The sequence below is a fragment of the Pipistrellus kuhlii genome, unplaced genomic scaffold (genome assembly GCF_014108245.1).
Source record: "Pipistrellus kuhlii isolate mPipKuh1 unplaced genomic scaffold, mPipKuh1.p scaffold_m20_p_6, whole genome shotgun sequence".
NCBI lineage: Eukaryota > Metazoa > Chordata > Mammalia > Chiroptera > Vespertilionidae > Pipistrellus > Pipistrellus kuhlii.
The window spans coordinates 69,863,927-69,880,616 of NW_023425562.1; the positions used below are offsets into that span (position 1 = coordinate 69,863,927).

The window sequence follows — 16,690 nt, forward strand, 5'->3', positions numbered from 1 at the left end:
TCAAGAGATTGCCATTGTGTCATGTCACATCTTGATTTAGTGCCAACCCACTAGAAAGAGTCACCTTGGCTTGCTGCTTCCATCTTCCAGCTCTGTTGTTTCTTTGCCTCTGTCTTCCTTGATTTGTCCATAGTTGTCAAGGCTATTGGCCACTCTTTCTGTTTTGGAATTCTCTGTCTGCTCACCTTCTGTGGCACCATTTTCCTTGTTCCTTTTTCTTCCATTCATGACCCTTTGATGACTTTTTTTTCTATACTTGCTCTCTGAAAGAATCTTGAGTTCCCCATAATTTCTTGTTCTATTCCCTTTTCTTTAGTCCCCCCCCCCTTCTCTGGGAGACCCCATTCATAGATGTCTCATACTGTCCCCTGTTTGCTTATGACTCTCCTGATCCTCTCTGTCCCCAGAGGCATTTGCACCCATGTTCACATAGGCAGCAAGCCTCCCTTGCAAAGCTCCACATGCAATTTAGATTCAACATGTCTTTAACAGAGAACTCACTGCATTCTTCTTCTCATGTACTTTATAGTCTCTGTTCTGTTTCCTGGCACTTCCATCCCATGAGTCATCTCAGCACTGTTCAATGCATATCCCCTTCAGTGTTTTGCTTTTCCTCATTCCTGCCTTTGTCTCTTGTTTATGGAACTCTTGCTATGTGGTGTTCAAGGCCTAGGCTCTTAGATGTTAAAATGGTGTCTTTGCTGGATAACCCTTCAGAAGGGGATCCTGATCAAGTGTTCAATTGCAGGAAGTTTTTTTTGGGAGGTAGTTCAAGAAATGCTGGTAGGAGAGTAAATTCTGGTGGGCTAGAGCTAATTATACTGACTTAGTGGACCTAACTGTGTCCAACTCTTCCTAAATTCACGTCTAGGGAGGCCATGGTGGTAGCTTGAAATAGGCCATAATGGGACTATTTACACTAGGGGTGTCGAACTCAATCAGAGAAGGGGCCAAAATCTAAAATCCAGCCTAAATCGCGGGCCGAATGGTTTACTGAACAGTCATAAACTGTCATTGTGATGGAAACGCAGTGGAGTGCAGTGATGACAGCGCGGTGCGGGCCACATTGCAAGGCCTGGCGGGACGGATTTGGCCCGCGGGCCTTGTGTTTGACACATGCGATTTACACCATAGAAATTGGCCTATGGCCACAAACAAAGACTCCCCATCCTTTACCCCCAGAATTGCTTATTAAACATTTCTCAGCATTGTTTTGGGAGCAGAGAATTAAAACATCGAAGGGCAGAGTTGATAAAGTGTGCTTTATCATGAGACTTACACTGTAAACAACTAGAGTGGGATCCCAGTGAAGAAAACTCTGCAATTCAGGTTAGAATATATACCTCAAAGTCATCCCACTGGAGCAGTGAGGTATTAATATACTACTTCCTACCAGTTACTGGCTGAGGGCTACCCTTGAGGCCCAGTAGAATCCAGTACCAGAGAAAGTATAACAGCAAGGCCTATGGGGGTACAGGAAGTATAGGTAATGGCTGATTAAGACACTGAGCACCCAGATTAGTAAAGGCAAATTAGTGATGTGTGGTTATCTTTTTCTCCCCAGACCTTGACTTCATGGATCTCATAGGGGAAGACCGACAGTGGACGTTGGGGAGGAAGTTAATGCAGGTGAATGACACTTTGACTTCAGAAGACACAGACCTTCGGAGCAGCAAGAACTGCACTGAACCAGGTAACTTGACAGCTGCACTTTGGGCAGTAGCTGCTGTTTTCTCTGATTTTGGCTAAGGAAGAGCTGGATGCCATGTTTTTTCTTTAAATTCTAATCTAGAGAGACTTTAAGGACATCTAGGGCAAATGTCTAAGAAACTCAAAGATGAGACCCCAGGCAACTATGCAGGTGTGTTTGTACCTCTGCATTCTTTTCTTAGGGCAGCTGAAGAAAAGGTAAGTCAAAGTCATGGGAAATGCAGTGATAGGGAACCCTTGTTATGGGAAATAATGGAGTCAGACGTGACATGGTGACCAGATCCAGGATGTTGGGTTCAGCTATGCCCTGGCCAGTGTGATGGAGGGCTTGCTTCGGTTTGCTGGTGTGGGAACTGTGGTTCAGGGAGATGAAGTGGTCTCTCTGTGAGTATCATTGCTCACCATATCAAGAAATGCCTTCTTCAAGGTGACAGCTATAGAAGAATAATGCACCTTAAAAGCCACTGCGAGAGAGATTTTTATACAGAGCATGAGCCCAGCATCTGCTGGTGTTGGTAGGAGTGGGGGCTGGAAGGAGAGGGAAATGGAGGATAGGAAAGGCTTTAGGAAGGCAACGTGAGGAGTAAATGAGAACTCATCATGTTGTGTAGAGCTGGTCCACGAAGAACAAGGACCCAGCAGGCACATCCTTGATGTCCGCATCTGCAGACTATGGGAACTGGACTTGATTTCTTGGGTCCTTGACTCTAAACCAGATTTTGTAGGGAAGGCAATCATGCTTGAACCAGGGAGGGTCTTGTTCAATCCCTAACATATCCAGGGCCTGCTTGGAGCCTCTCTCCTTCACTAAGCTGCTCGGACCAACCAGATTGTTGTGACCATTTTGCTTTTGAATGTTTGTTTGTTTGCTTTAATGTAAAATGTCCCTCACTGCACTGTTTAATATGGACATTCAATGGTGACTTAATTAAAATGAATTCAAATTACATACAATAAAAAAATCCAGATTCTCAGTTGCACTAGCCACACATCAAATATTCAAGAGTTGTTTGGGACTCATGGCTACCATTTGAACAGCACCAATCATAGAGCATTTCCATTGTCTATTAGATAAACTGGTCTAGAAGGTCCATTTGTCTCTTGTCTTTCTAGTTCAAGGATATAGGGTGAATGTGTAAATTTGATTGCCCCATCTCTAATCTGGGTCTTGGGATTTCACTCACCTGAGTGGGAATACTGGCTTAGAAACTTGGAAGCTTTGGGCTTTGGGCAAATGGTCAGGTTCTCTAAGCCTTTTTGCTTCTCTGTGAAACTAAATAAGTATTCTAACCTATCACATTTGCCCTGAGAATTGATAATGAAGTAATAAAGTATTACCAGCTTAGTGCTCTGTGTTTGGTAGCTCCACAGGAGGAGCTCACTCAGGAACTCCCACTGGGCTCGGGGCACCCCTCCCTCCATTGTAGGCAGGTCATGAAGTTACATTCTCCAGCCCCTCCTCAGGGGAATGGGCAGATACTTCACATCTGTTCAGTCAACAGGTCACTTCCTAGTGGCCCAGGTCTGGGCAGTCAGCTAGGTATGCAGAGAGGCCCAGGCACCACCTTCAAACACAGGCAGGTTGGAAGATCTCACTCAAGGCACCTTTGAGGAATCCTCTGTTTCTGTAAGGATGTAATCAAAACATTGCCTCAGACTCACATCACCACCAATTGTCTTGGCCTTCTATCCAGAATACTGTCAGAAGACTGCTTCTCAATGTTCACAGAATGGATATTTTATGAAAAAAGTTGAGAATCAAAGCACTTGTGAGATCTTGATTTAGAATCAAAATTTATTAGTATTACTCCTCTTTACCTCTAACTGATGAAAGGGTGAGAGGAGTTGGAATAAGCCAGTGGCAGGCCCATTCTCAGCAGGCTGCCCAGTTCCTTGGAGAGGCCAAAGCAGGCCTGTACGTAATGAATATTACTTCTACTGATTGAATGTAGTGGTGTCTGCTCTCAAATGACTTAAATGTAGGGACTAGGCAGTGAGTCAGGTGGATTTTAGATGGACCTTCTTCCTCTTTGTGATGATGTCAGCAGAGCAGTCATGATGGTGATGCATCAGGGTGCCCTATATGCGTGAAGGGTGTCTGTTTACTCAGGACCTGAGTTCTTGGGGTGCCAGCTTTTGCCGTGACCCAGTGAGTTATGGTGCCAGGTCACAGGAGTTAATTAGGCTCTTGTCACAAAGTGCCCCTAGTGCCACTTGGGATGTCACAGGGCTTCTCAGACTGTTCATAGAATCCCTGGCTTTAGATGCCATTAGAGTAGGTGAAATGTATTCTCTGGGAGATGGGGCTAGTTTGCTCCCTAGATGTTAATTTCCTCAGCTATGAAATAGACTTGCAACTGGTTTATCTCTCTGATTCTTTCTATTGCACACATTTGCTTATGCAAGAAATTTCCAGAACAGTCACAAAAACTCCCATCCCAAGATGCCCCCACTCCACTTCCCTTAAGAAAGTCTTTGTGTTTCCATGCCATACCACAGTCCTCCTTTTATTCCCTCTACTCCTCACCCTCCCTCCCTTTCCTTCTCCACCTCCGCCTTTGCCTCCTCATTTCCATCTCCTTATTTCCTTCTCTCTCCCTCTTCTTCCTTCTGAAAACCAGGAGTCCCAGCAACTGGCCAGGGGACGGCCAGGACACAGGGTTCCTTCTTTAAAGTGGCACTGCCACTTGTCCAGGTGGCTCAGTTGTTTGGAGAATTTTCCTATAACACCAAAACCATCGCAGGCTCAATTCCAGGTCAGGTCATATACCTAGGTTGTGAGTTCCATTGCCAGTTGGGGCATGTACAGGAGGCAACTGATGGATGTTTCTTTCTCTCTCTCACTTCCTGTCTTCCTAAAACCAATTAAAAAGTATATCCTTGGGTGAGGATTTAAAATAGATAAGGTAGGAGTGCTCTCTGTAGTTGATGTGGCAGCACTGAGATGACACACTCTCCATGTGATAGTGCCACTTTAAAGACATGTTGCTGTGTACAGTTTGGATTTTTATTTTAAATGGCATTCTTCCCTTGCTGTTAAAGACATGGTTTTGGTGGAAATTTGTAATTTTTGCCTCTAGAACAGCATGAAAAAAGGCTGACCTCTGGACTCCAATCTTTCTGCAATTTTTTCTTGCCCTCTGTGAAATTTGAAGGTTGTTTTCTTAGCCTAGCTGCCAATTCCATCTGAAGCCTGGAAACATTGTTTTTTGGTAAATAACACTTGAAACTGTTTACTCAGATGACCTATTAAGAGAAATTATACTGGATAAATTTGAGTCACGGAAAATTAAGTTAGCTAAATGTAGCACTGAGAGGGGTGGATAACTGTAGCAAAAAATGATTATTTTGTACTATTTATTTGTACACTTTGCAGAATTTTATTTATGCACTTTGCCGTCTGTCTCCAGAAAAAAACAAAACAAAAAAAAACCTATCATCTTTTGGTTTTTAGTTACTTGATATTTTAAGGAAATGAGCTTTTCCTTAGAGTGCCTCTTTCAAATAAACTTTGGAAGGAAAGAAGCTGTTTAAAATGATAGCCTTTGGCATGGGCTTCGCTCTGAGATTACTGGAGTCTCCTGATAAAGAGCTCGGCTTCCTGTACATGCCTGGCTTAGCTGGATCTAAGGTCTTTGAAGATGGAAAGACACGCTGGGTCTGAGCAGCAGGACCAAGCAGATGCTGCCAGGGCACTGACCCGAAGGGTCCATGCCAGGAATGTTCACTGGATCAGGTGTATGCTGGAATGGCCGTAAACCACATCATCTGTTGAATGTGCATAGAGGAAAGAAGCCAGAGGTCCCTCCAAGAACAGCAATATGGGCCAAGTAAAAAAGATGAATGTGGCCCATGAATAAAAACTGGAGGCCAGGCACAGATTGGCAAGCATGGAAGACTGGTCTAGGGTGCAAGTCATGAGTGTTGGGATCTTCCTGTTTTTGAATGTGAGCCATAAAATCAGCATACATACAAAGCATGATGGGTCCAACTCTCTCATCTTTTACATGAAAAAAGAGGGGTCCAGAGGGGATAAATGATCTCCCATGGTCATGGGGCTTGTCAGAGCAGAGTAGGGTCCCCAACTGTCACACGTAGAAATTCAATGTATATTGACAATTAGATAGGAAAATCTAACCGTTGTATGATCTGGAGTAGTACTGTCCTGAGGAAACATAATGCAAACTACAAATATAATTTTAAGTGTTCAAGTAGCTTTATTTCCGAAGTAAAAAGATGTAGGTGAAATTAATTTTAATAATATATTTTACTTAACCAAGCATATCCACAATAGGAGGATATCCATCACCCCAATGTTTTATCCCCAGGTTTGAACTCACAAAGAACGAAGGTTTGTAAAAAAAAAAAAAAAAAAAAAAAAAAAAAAGTTGTAAAGATCTCTGCTTTATTGTACTAGCTCACATCACTTTTACTAACTTTCCTCTGCACTTGTAATTTTTATGATTCAAATAATAGCTACTGACATTAAGAGGAATGAGTTAGAAACTCACTGTGATCTGGTCTTCAATTTGTATCTAATTTTTTTTTTACTGAATTAGTAGGACAAGGTAATAGTAGAGGCTGTAGCAGATAAGTCCTTCAGATTTGGGAATTTAACACACAAGAAGTTTGCTTTTTTCTTTTCTTTTTTTAAATATATTTTATTGATTTTGTACAGAGAGGAAGGGAGGGAGATAGAGAGTTAGAAACACCGATGAGAGAGAGTCATCGATCAGCTGCCTCTTGCACACCCCCTACTGGGGATGTGCCCTCAACCAAGGTACATGCCCTTGACCGGAATCAAACCCGGGACCTTTCAGTCCCCAAGCCGACGCTCTATCCATTGAGCCAAACCGGTTTCGGCAGAAGTTTGCTTTTTTCTTGTGTGAAGTTCTGATTGGTAAGGTGGCTCTGTTGCAAAAAGTGGTTCATGGACTTGGGAGCCTTCCATTTTGAGGTTTTTCTCTTCCTCACACCTGGTTTCCAAGGTTGCTGTGCTTCTCTGCTTTTTTTTTTTTTTTTTTTAATATATATTTTATTGATTTTGTACAGAGAGGAAGGGAGAGAGATAGTGAGTTAGAAACATTGATGAGAGAGAGTCATCAATCAGCTGCCTCTTGCACACCCCCTTTTGGGGATGTGCCCGCAACCAAGGTACATGCCCTTGACCGGAATCGAACCCGGGACCCTTCAGTCCCCAAGCCGATGCTCTATCCATTGAGCCAAACCGGTTTCGGCTGTGCTTCTCTGCTTTAAGAGGAAAGACCTTAGAGGATTTGGAGTAGCTGGGTTTTATGGACTGGGCTCTCACTCCTGCTTACATTCTATTGGTCAGGACTCAGTCACATGACAACTTCTAATTGCAAGGGAGGCTGGGGCATCTCCATTAGCAGAATGCCCTGAAAGAAAAAAAGGAAGGTTATAGCTACATTATTTCCTCCCAAACTTGTTCCTTTAAAACACACACACACACACACACACACACACACACACACAAATATTTCCATTTCCCTTATACTTATTACAAAAGCAATCTACTCCCTCTGTAGAAAAATTATAACCCAAATTTACATCTTCTGAGACTGGCCTAGCTCTTGGCTTAACCTTTATGATTTTCACTTGGTCACTTGGGGAGGGTCACAAGTGAGATAGAAATTGTCCCAGGTGTGTCTGTTTGCAGATTGCATCTTTTCTTTGTATATACAAGAAGTCCAGGAAAATAATGAATGTTTGAGTATAGGTTAAGTCATCGGCAATACGGTGGAAAGAGCTTAGGCCCAGAGTAAACCCTACATCTCGGTTCTATCACTTGGCGCCTGTGTGATGCCCGGTGAGGTTCCTAAATTCTTTTGAACCTCATTTCCACCATCTCTGAAGTGCAGATTGAAGATGCCCACTTCACAGAATTGCGAAGTTAGCTTTGTGAAAGAGCTGGAACCTCAATTAGAGACTGTATTTAATAAATGATAGCAATATTATCCTTGTGACCAGAAATATAATGGAGGGTAGACCAATGGTGATCATTCACAGGGACTTGCCTACTCTGAGGCACAATGAGGGATTATGAAGAGTGTCTTAAGGATGGACAGGTCATGTAGTTCAGCACCATGCAACATTCTTATAGCTGTGCGATGGGATTAACTAGGCGGCGCCTGACAATGCTGTTTGCTGGCCTCAGAGGCCACTATGTAGACAAGCAGGATGAAATAGGAGTGAAGAACTCTGTACTTCACACTGAGAAGAGTTTTAAAGCCTCAAGATTCAGGAGAAAGGTTCAGATACCATTTAATTTCTTCCAGCTTCAACATCCCTTTGGGACTTTTTTTTTTAAATTGTTGTTCATTGAGGCTTTCTTTAAAACCCTGTTCTTTTAAAGCAGCTTAGGTAGCCTAGCCCAGTGAACAGTGCCTGGAATCTTCCTGCAATGCACGTAAAGGATCGTAAGCTCAGCTCTCCTCTGCTCTTAGATGTGTCGGTGGGCCTGTCCATTTGCAAAGCACTAGAGACTTTTCAAAGCAGTTTCTCATTGGAACACATGTGTTCCTTGGGATAAAAATATCTGCAGGTCAGGAATGACCATATTCTTTTTTTTTTTTTTTAATATACTTTATTGATTTTGTACAGCAAGGGATAGAAAGCTAGAAACATCGATGAGAGAGAAACATCGACCAGCTGCCTCTTGCACACCCCTACCGGGATGTGCCCGCATCAATATACATGCCCTTGACCGGAATCGAACCCGGAACCCTTCAGTCTGCAGACGGACGCTCTACCACTGAGCCAATCCGGCCTCAACAGGAATGACCATATTCTTGATGGAAAGTTAGACTGAGACCACAGCAAATTGAGAGTTCATCATCATAAGCGTGGAAAGAAGTTTCGGAATTATTCCTCTACCATGGCAGAGCTGAGTAGTTGCAACACAGACCACAGGGCCTGCAAAGCCTAAAATATTTACTCTGTTGCCCTTTCTAGTTTGCTGCTGGCCCCTGTTTGAGGTCCCAAGACTGGTTCCTCATGTAGCCTGGAGGGAGGTTGAGGCAAGGATGACATTCCCATCTCCCTCTCTGCCCTCCCTGACCCTCCAGACGGTGCCTGGGCCATATGACAACTAAGGTTCTGTGTGACTCAGGGACTCTACTCTTCTTACTCCCTCCCCCCCACACAGACACACAATAAAAAACCTTCAACATTCATCTGCCCTCGTGTTAGGGATTTGTTTAAAAGAAGAAGAGTAAATACTCATCCCCGAAAACTGCTTGAAAACCAGTGGTCTGGACTAACTTCTTATTCCAGACCAGTGGTCCAAGCTTCCATAAACCTTGGAGTTGCTTCTCTCTTGGGTCAGAGGGTGAAGCATCAGCACGGGGTTGGCAGCTGGTGAGCGCCGTCAGCCCATATCACTCGTGGGTGGTTCTCCAGGGCTCGTTGTGCAGGCGCTGAAGCAGCGAGCAGTAAGCTCACTGTGTGTGGAGGCCACGGGCATTAGAACAGCCGCCACGGGTCAGCTCATGGGGAAGCCTCCTCCTGGCCCCCCTGCACCCCCGTGGCTGATCTGTGTGGCCTATGACAGTGACAGCTGCTTCTTCCCTGAGCAGGTGTGGCTTTGGCTCTATCTCCAGCCCTATGGGGGCTCCCTCCTGCCTGGCCCAACTTCTCAGTCATTCCTGGAGCAGCCGTGTGCATGGAGGGACAAGGCACTCTTTCTTGAGTTACACATGCAGAGGTTGTCCCGTTCCACAGATAATCCTATTTCACTGATGAAACCAGGACGAAGCCTAGAGGTATGAATGGGCCTCTGTCCCCAGGGACCAGCGCTTGCATTACCAGACTCTCCAGCCTGTGGACGCAGGCTGGGCTGTGTCCCCTCATTTTGGGTGTGGTGTCAGCCTTAAGTCACAAGTGCAAATGAGGGTTGCACATGTGGGCTCCTCTGCTCTCATCTGAGTGCTTTCAGGTAGAGGCAGGCAGCGGTTCTGAGAGTGGGACAAGCCAGCAGCAGCAGCCCTGGGATCTTGTCAGAAATGCACATTCCCGGGCCTGCTGAGAGCCTCTGGGACAGAACCTCTGGGAAGCAGGCCCAGCCACGTGGGTTCTCACAAGCTGTCCAGGGGCTTGTCAGGGGCACTCAAATGTGAGGAGCCCCGGCCTAGCTCTTTGGAGTCACCTGGGCAGATTTTCAACCCAGGTCCCACCCACTAAGTCAAGACACCTGAGTCTCTGGAACTGGGAACCGGGCATCAGTGTTTGAAAGTCTCCTGGTAATACTAGGGCTGAGACTACCACTTGAGACCCCCTCCAGGCGCTGGCTGGCTCTGCGGAGCTGGCCCTGGGAGTCTGGCAGAGAGGAAGGTAGCTGGGCCTGCAAGCCAGTCAAAACCTATCTCCTCCTGCCACTTAACAACCAATGTCAGTGCAATAAGACACCGAACCTATCAAGCTGTAGGTTCCTCATTCATTCAGCACTCTTCATGACCCTCACCATAGTCATTTAGTTTTAAACTCAATCTCGGGGGTCTCTCTCTCTCTCTCTTTTTCCCCCCCCCTAAAATTTTCCCTCTGAGAAACACTAGGATGGAGTTTCACCCTGGCTGCACTTGAATATGCATGTGTGTATATGAGAATCCTTCTTCCTACCAGTGGAGCTAAGCTTGCCTTCCAGAACTTGTTGGTTGCCCAGCACTCACCTCTCCCGCCAACACCCTCCCTCCTTCTCAGAAGCGTGGATCGGCCAAAGTCCAGGGCTAACACTAGGCTGGAGGGCAGGGCCCGGGGAGCTGACCACCTCTCCCTGCAGCACTCTGGCCCTGACTATGACTCTCCAGGCCTGAGGGGGACTCTGGGGACTTCTGGGTAGGATGAAGGCCTGGCCTCTCTCCCTAGAGGCATGTGGCAGCCTTTCTAGGCCTCAAGATTTTTAAAACAGCCTCCAAGGACAATAGGGGTAGTGGGTCTAAGGGGAGGGGAGGGCCTGTCTGAGTTGACTCTCTGAGTATGTTTTCTACAGACCACACACTTGGGCATCAGTCACCAAGCCTACTGCTTCCCTTTAGCTGCAGGATCCCCATGGCCTGGGCCGAGGGCCACCTCTCCAGTTAGCATACTCCATCTAAGCCCATGATAGTGCACATTCCATTTGGAGAGTAAGTTTAAATAAGTACATGTCTAGATAATCATATTGGTGCTACCGATATAGTATTACACCACTAGTTTGGCAGAAATTTCTCGAACGGAACAAATAAAGTCCCTGAATTAAAGATTAGCATCTTTCTTTACAAGCCAACTCAGAACAAAATGGACTTCAGGCTAGCCCAGCGGCTTGTCCATCTCTGCCAAGCCTGTGTGCACAGAGCCCAGTCTGGGCTTCCCAGCACTGGGAAGGGCTGAGGTCCTACCACAGGCTCACTCAGCATCTATGCCACTGGAATCAGGGACACTGGGCTGAGAAAGGGAGGAGAACAGGCGACAGACCACAGAGGCAGGCCACTTTGGAAGGAGCAAAGGACCGGGGTCCAAGGAGTCAGGGTGGATTCATTTAGCCTCTGGTACCTCAGTTGCTAAGTGGGCGCTCAGAGTACCCACCCTGCCTTGGGGATCACTGGGAGAACCAGAACATGAGGGATACCCACGTTTAATAACTGCAAAGTGCTCCTGGGTATAGTTAGGGATGCAGACCATGGTCTCACATACCTGGAGAGGAGTCCTGACTTTGACATCCATGGGTTGTGGGACCCTGGACCAGTCATATACCATCTCAAGGCTTCGGTTTCCTCCCCTGTGAAGTGGGGATAATTTATGGTACAAGCAGAAAGCGTGGACATAAGGACTCAGCAGGACAAATTGTGTAAAGTTCTTAGGGCAAAGCAAACTCTCAGCAACCCATGAATGGATGCTCACTGCATGAGCTCCCACTGTATGCTCCTCCTGAGGGGTTTCGCAAACAGGGCCCCGATTGGTCATGTATAGGACAGTGTGGTTATTATTCATGCATGGTTTAGGGTGTGGGGATTTTACTGTGGGAGAAGAGTAAAACAAATCTGACATGTACTAATACCAAAGTAGAAAGTAAAAATACCTTAATTGTCAAATTATACCTGCAGATCATAGGAACAGCTTGTCAGCACCAAATAAGCCTCCTGGTGGATCTTTCTTTGAGAATGGGAATTCCACTTATGCTGAACTCTTGTTTATCTGTCCTGGGAAAATCCATAGAAAAATTACCGAGGATGGGAATTTTGGTCATTTAGACGGAGTATGCAAGATTAAGTGTATAGAATGGATCTCAACAGAAGCAGGAAGAGGACATGGAAAGGAAAGGAGAAGGTGGAAAAAAAGTGGGGCTTGTTCAGGGCTCAGTTCTGCCCCCTTTCACCATCTAAGTCTGCCTTTTGGATCCCCTCAAATCAACTTTTTGGCAAAAACATGACCTGTGTTCCATGGGCAACTGTCCTTTCATATTCCAGGAAAAGGAGGTTTTCCTACTGCCTGCTCCATTATGACCACAAATACAAAGCAAGTTATATTTTAATACAGAGGAAGTAAAGTTGTAGCATTGCTATGCCTACCCATTGGTGAGGTGTTTTTATCCAGTGACTCTAGTTTTAAGGGCCCCTTTGCAGGAGTCATTTATATGCATGGCTCCCAAAAGAATGTTCCCTTTAATGGGGCCCAGGCCAAAGAATGCATGGTTCCCAAAAGGATGTTCCCTTTAATGGGGCCCAGGCCCAGAATCTTTCAGTAGTTGCCATTATGAACCTAGAATTATTGTTCTGTCAATGCCACAATTTCATGGGCTATTACTTAAAAAATTTGCAACCCTCTCCCTATCCAGTCTCAGTTTTGTCTTTATGTGCTTTGCATGTTTTTTTCTCTCTCTGCATTTTATGAACATTTGCAAATCCACAGAAAAATTGGAAGAAGTATACAGTGAACAGCCACAGACTCAGTATCTAGATTCTGTAATTTCCATTTTATTATACTGGTATTACCACGTTTACTTATCTGTTCAACCCTATACCCATCCATTAATTTATCCTATTTTATTTTAGTGGTGGATTTCAATGTAATTTGCAGAAATAAATACACCTCCTCTAACATACTTTAGCATGAATATCTTTAGTTTATTGGGGTTCTTTTGGGGTTAGTATTTATAGGCAATGAAGTGCATAGGTCTTATATGTACCATCAGTGAGGTGTGACATATGCATACAACAGTGCTCCCGACCCTCGTCAAGATAGAAGATATATTATCATCTCAGGAAGAATCCTCATGCCCCTTCTCAGGAAATCCCCAGGCCAGGCCATCTCCACACAACCACTCTTCCGATTTTTATCCCCATAGATTAGTTTATGTCTGATCTAGAACTTTAAATACATGAGTCATACAGTATATACTCTTTCTGTAAGCATTTTTTTCTCAACATGCTGCTTTTGAGATTCATTCATTTAGGTTTTTGTGTGTAGATACATTATTAACTATACACGTACACACATATAGATAGATATCTGTGCATACAATTTACATATACAAGTATGACAAATGTTAATATGTTGGGTGTGTTTTTAGTTGGGATGTTGGTCACTTATCTTAAATACTTATCTTAGGTCAACTTTAAAATAGATGTCTGTGCTGTCTGGAAAAGTAGTTCGAGCTTGAACTTTATTTAACCAGATGAAAGCACTCATTCTTCATGTATGCTCAGCCCAGCTCTTCTCCTCCTGCTCAACTTCCCTCTTGCTTTCCTACAACACAGAAGTATGAACTGGACTCAGAAACCTTGTGGTTGATTGTGGGAAGGGGAGGGGAGGGAAGAGTAAGAAAGAGCAGGAGAGGAAGAGAAGGGGTGATCTTCCTCATCCTTCTATCATAACCGATTGGGCCACTCCAGATGCAACACTGCCCATTCTGTTTTTCAGTTATAACAAGGAATGGGAGAAGAACTGAGCAGGTGGAGAAAATGATCGGAGTCACTGAGTAAACAGTTGGCTGCCTTCTGCTGGGGGAGCTGCTCCCAGGGCTCAGGGGGACCCTGCGACACTTCCCTGCTGGAGCTGGGCACAGGCCTCGTCACAGACACAGTGTCAGAGAGAGGGAGGCATTGTCTCTCCAAGCACCTGCACTGGGAACCGGAGGCCTGGTTAGGGCAGGGGACCAGCCCCACACTAACGTGAGAACTGTGTGTGGGTTAGGATCTTGGAAAGGGTGAGACCTTCTATTTCCCAAAGGAGCTCTGTCTAGGCAGAACCCTTTGTGGGCATGGGGTCTTCATTTGTTTCCCTGTGTTCCTTGTTTACCTGTCAGTTTCTGTCACACAAGTCAGTTGAGAGTATTAATTGTGATGCACAAACAAGCTGTACAATGAAGGCACACCCTTGGCAACCATTCATTTCTTGCTTTGATCACCAAGTCCCTTGACTCACTTTTGGTTCTCTTAGAGGCAGATGCTGAGATAAGAATTTGGGTACATGTAGTTTATTTGGGAGGTAAGCCCAGGATATACCAGTAGGGCAAGTGAGAGAGAGGGAGGGCAAGGCAGCAGCCAGTGCAAGGGGTGTCATCAGCCAGTTATCACTGGGGCAATGGGGCTTACCCTCCTGGGGCCCTTGGGATAGAGTATGGAAGATACTTCAGAGTTTTTCAACCCACAGATGAGGGAGCTGGGCTGAGTATACATCAGTGTCCTTCAGTCATTGGGAGGGCTGACTCCAGGGGTGTCAGAGATCTGGCACATCCAGCTTATTCCTCCTGCAGGTAGACTAGCGCCCATGACCAGAGACAGCCAGCAGGTGAAGGAGTGCAGCTGGAAGTTGGGCCAGTGTGCACCGGAGAGTTAGGACAGGGTGGGTCAGTGGGGGATGGACAGTGCTTGCTCAATACCTACATCCCCTTTTCTAACTAAGTGATTTCCGTGTCATCTCAAGTAGGTTTGAAAGTGCATCCTAACGCAGGAAGATGGGTAATAGCACTCTGCACGTCCTCTGTGTGTGCATGGATTTGTCTTGCCAGGCAAAGGCATTTGACTCATCCCACCAGTTTTCACTGCCTTGTCATGTGTGCCTGTACAAGCACTGATGGCTCACCAAGCAGAGGGCTTAGGCTGGGTGAGCTGAGGAAGCCTTTTAGGCCAGAGTCTGGGAAACACTTCTTCCCCCCTCACTCATCTTCGACTGCCTCCATGCATGTGGGGGACTTCTGGGGACCCCATGGGGGCTCAGAACCTGTCATTGAAAATTGAAAGAAAAAAAAGGGGGGGAGGGGAGGATGGAAACACTAACAAAATCCTGTCTAAGCTCCTTCTGCAAGCAAACAGCCCTTTGCTCACCAGGCAGGGGCTCACCAGGCAAGTGTTGCTGGGGCTAAGGGCTTGGAACTCATTTAAGCTCAGGGAGAAAACCCAATTTGAGTCCTGAATAGAAATTGGAAAGTGGGGTGTCACTATAGATTGGGGTGCTTCCTTTGGCCTCTGCATATGTGTTATTTTAGGAGCACATACATACTGGCTTTTCTGGCTCTGGCGTCAAAAGCAAATGTGTCCATATCCTCTGGCAACTTTAGTCCCTCACTGGGCTCTGTCTTGTGTGAAATGGAATCTGTATGTCACATAAACCATCTTTCAGAGTGACTAGTTATGTTTGAATTAGAGAACCCTTTAGCCCTGGTATTCAGATCCTGCATGGTTTCATATTTCCAGAGACCCCCCCAAAAGTGGGACTTCCTAAAGTTCCCAGAAAAGACACACCCAACTTCGTGATGCTCTTCAGCCCAAAGCCAGGCACAATAAGAGGTAATTCCACACTGAAACTGGAGGCATCTAGACCCCTTGAAGGCTGTGGAATACAGTTTGTAGCCCTAGAGGAAGGACTGAATCTTAGGGTGTTCTAAAACACCCCCACAAGCACATTAATCTTTCAACATGAAATGGCACTCATTCTCCTTTTGACTATGACTGGCCTTCATGACTATTTCTAACAAATAGGCTGTAGACATAGAAGTTGTGTGATTTCCAAAGCTGGGTCATGGATGGCCATGCAGTTTCCACCCAGTTCTCTCAGTGATTGCTCTTGGAACCCAATCACCATGCAGGAGAAAGCCCAGATGTCATGGAAGGCTTCTTATAGGTATTCTAGTTAACAGCCCCTCCTCCCTCCAAGGTCCTAGTTGATAGCTGACAGCCAGTGTTGACAACCAGACATGTGAATGAAGACCCCTTCTAGATGACCCTAGCCATAGCCACCATCAGACTGTAACCACATGAGTCCAAATGAGAAATGCCTAATGGAGCCCAGTCACCCCCAGAGCCAGGAGAGAGAATAACAGAAATAATGGGTATTGTTTTGCATTGCCAGTTTGGGTTGCTTTGTTCCGCAGCCATCCTGACCGTTACATGCATACACTCACAATTCATACTGCTGAGGAACTTCTGGGCTAGTTAAGGATCTCCACTGTTCATTGCTCACCCTTTTTGTCTGGTTCAGTGACTCACTTCTGCTTCTAGGAAATCGGTATGTGGGGAGAAGAGACAAGGGCAGGCATGTTTGTCGGATTCCCGGAGTCTCCAGATGGCTTGCCAACTTGGCGCCCTAGATGCTGTATGAGGTTTCCAGCTGTTTTGACTTGAACAGGTTGGGGATTGGCGGCCCGTTTCAGGTCTGGCTGTGAGCAGTGGGACAGCAGCTGCCACCTTTCTCAACTCAGAATCACAGCGGTGGCGGCAGCTGTGGGAAGCAACCCTCCAGGTGGTTCCCATGCACTTGGCTTCTATGGCTGACTCTGCACACCTAACTTGCTTTTTTGTCATAACGTCTAAAATCTGGCCTCAGCCCGAGGAAGTAGCTGGCTGTGGGGTGCAAAGCGGGGCGGCTCTCCTATCCTTTCCAGTGCTTCGGTCCCCAGGTCCCTGTGCCAGGGGTCTCTTCTTTAATGTCGTTTCGTGCACCCCTCTTCCTTCAGCCCAGGCGTGGCTCCACCACTTCTTCACTG

General features: G+C 45.9%; 1 protein-coding gene across 4 annotated transcripts in view; it reads left to right on the top strand.

Annotated features, from left to right (window-relative positions):
• Window positions 1–16,690, top strand: part of SLC24A3 (solute carrier family 24 member 3) — a 466,656-nt gene that overhangs the window by 71,669 nt on the left and 378,297 nt on the right. For all 4 annotated transcript variants that reach the window (XM_045574623.1, XM_036417549.2, XM_045574624.1 and 1 more), the window contains one exon: window positions 1,565–1,693. In XM_045574623.1, the coding sequence (XP_045430579.1) occupies window positions 1,565–1,693 (129 nt within the window). The remainder of the gene's footprint in view (window positions 1–1,564; window positions 1,694–16,690) is intronic.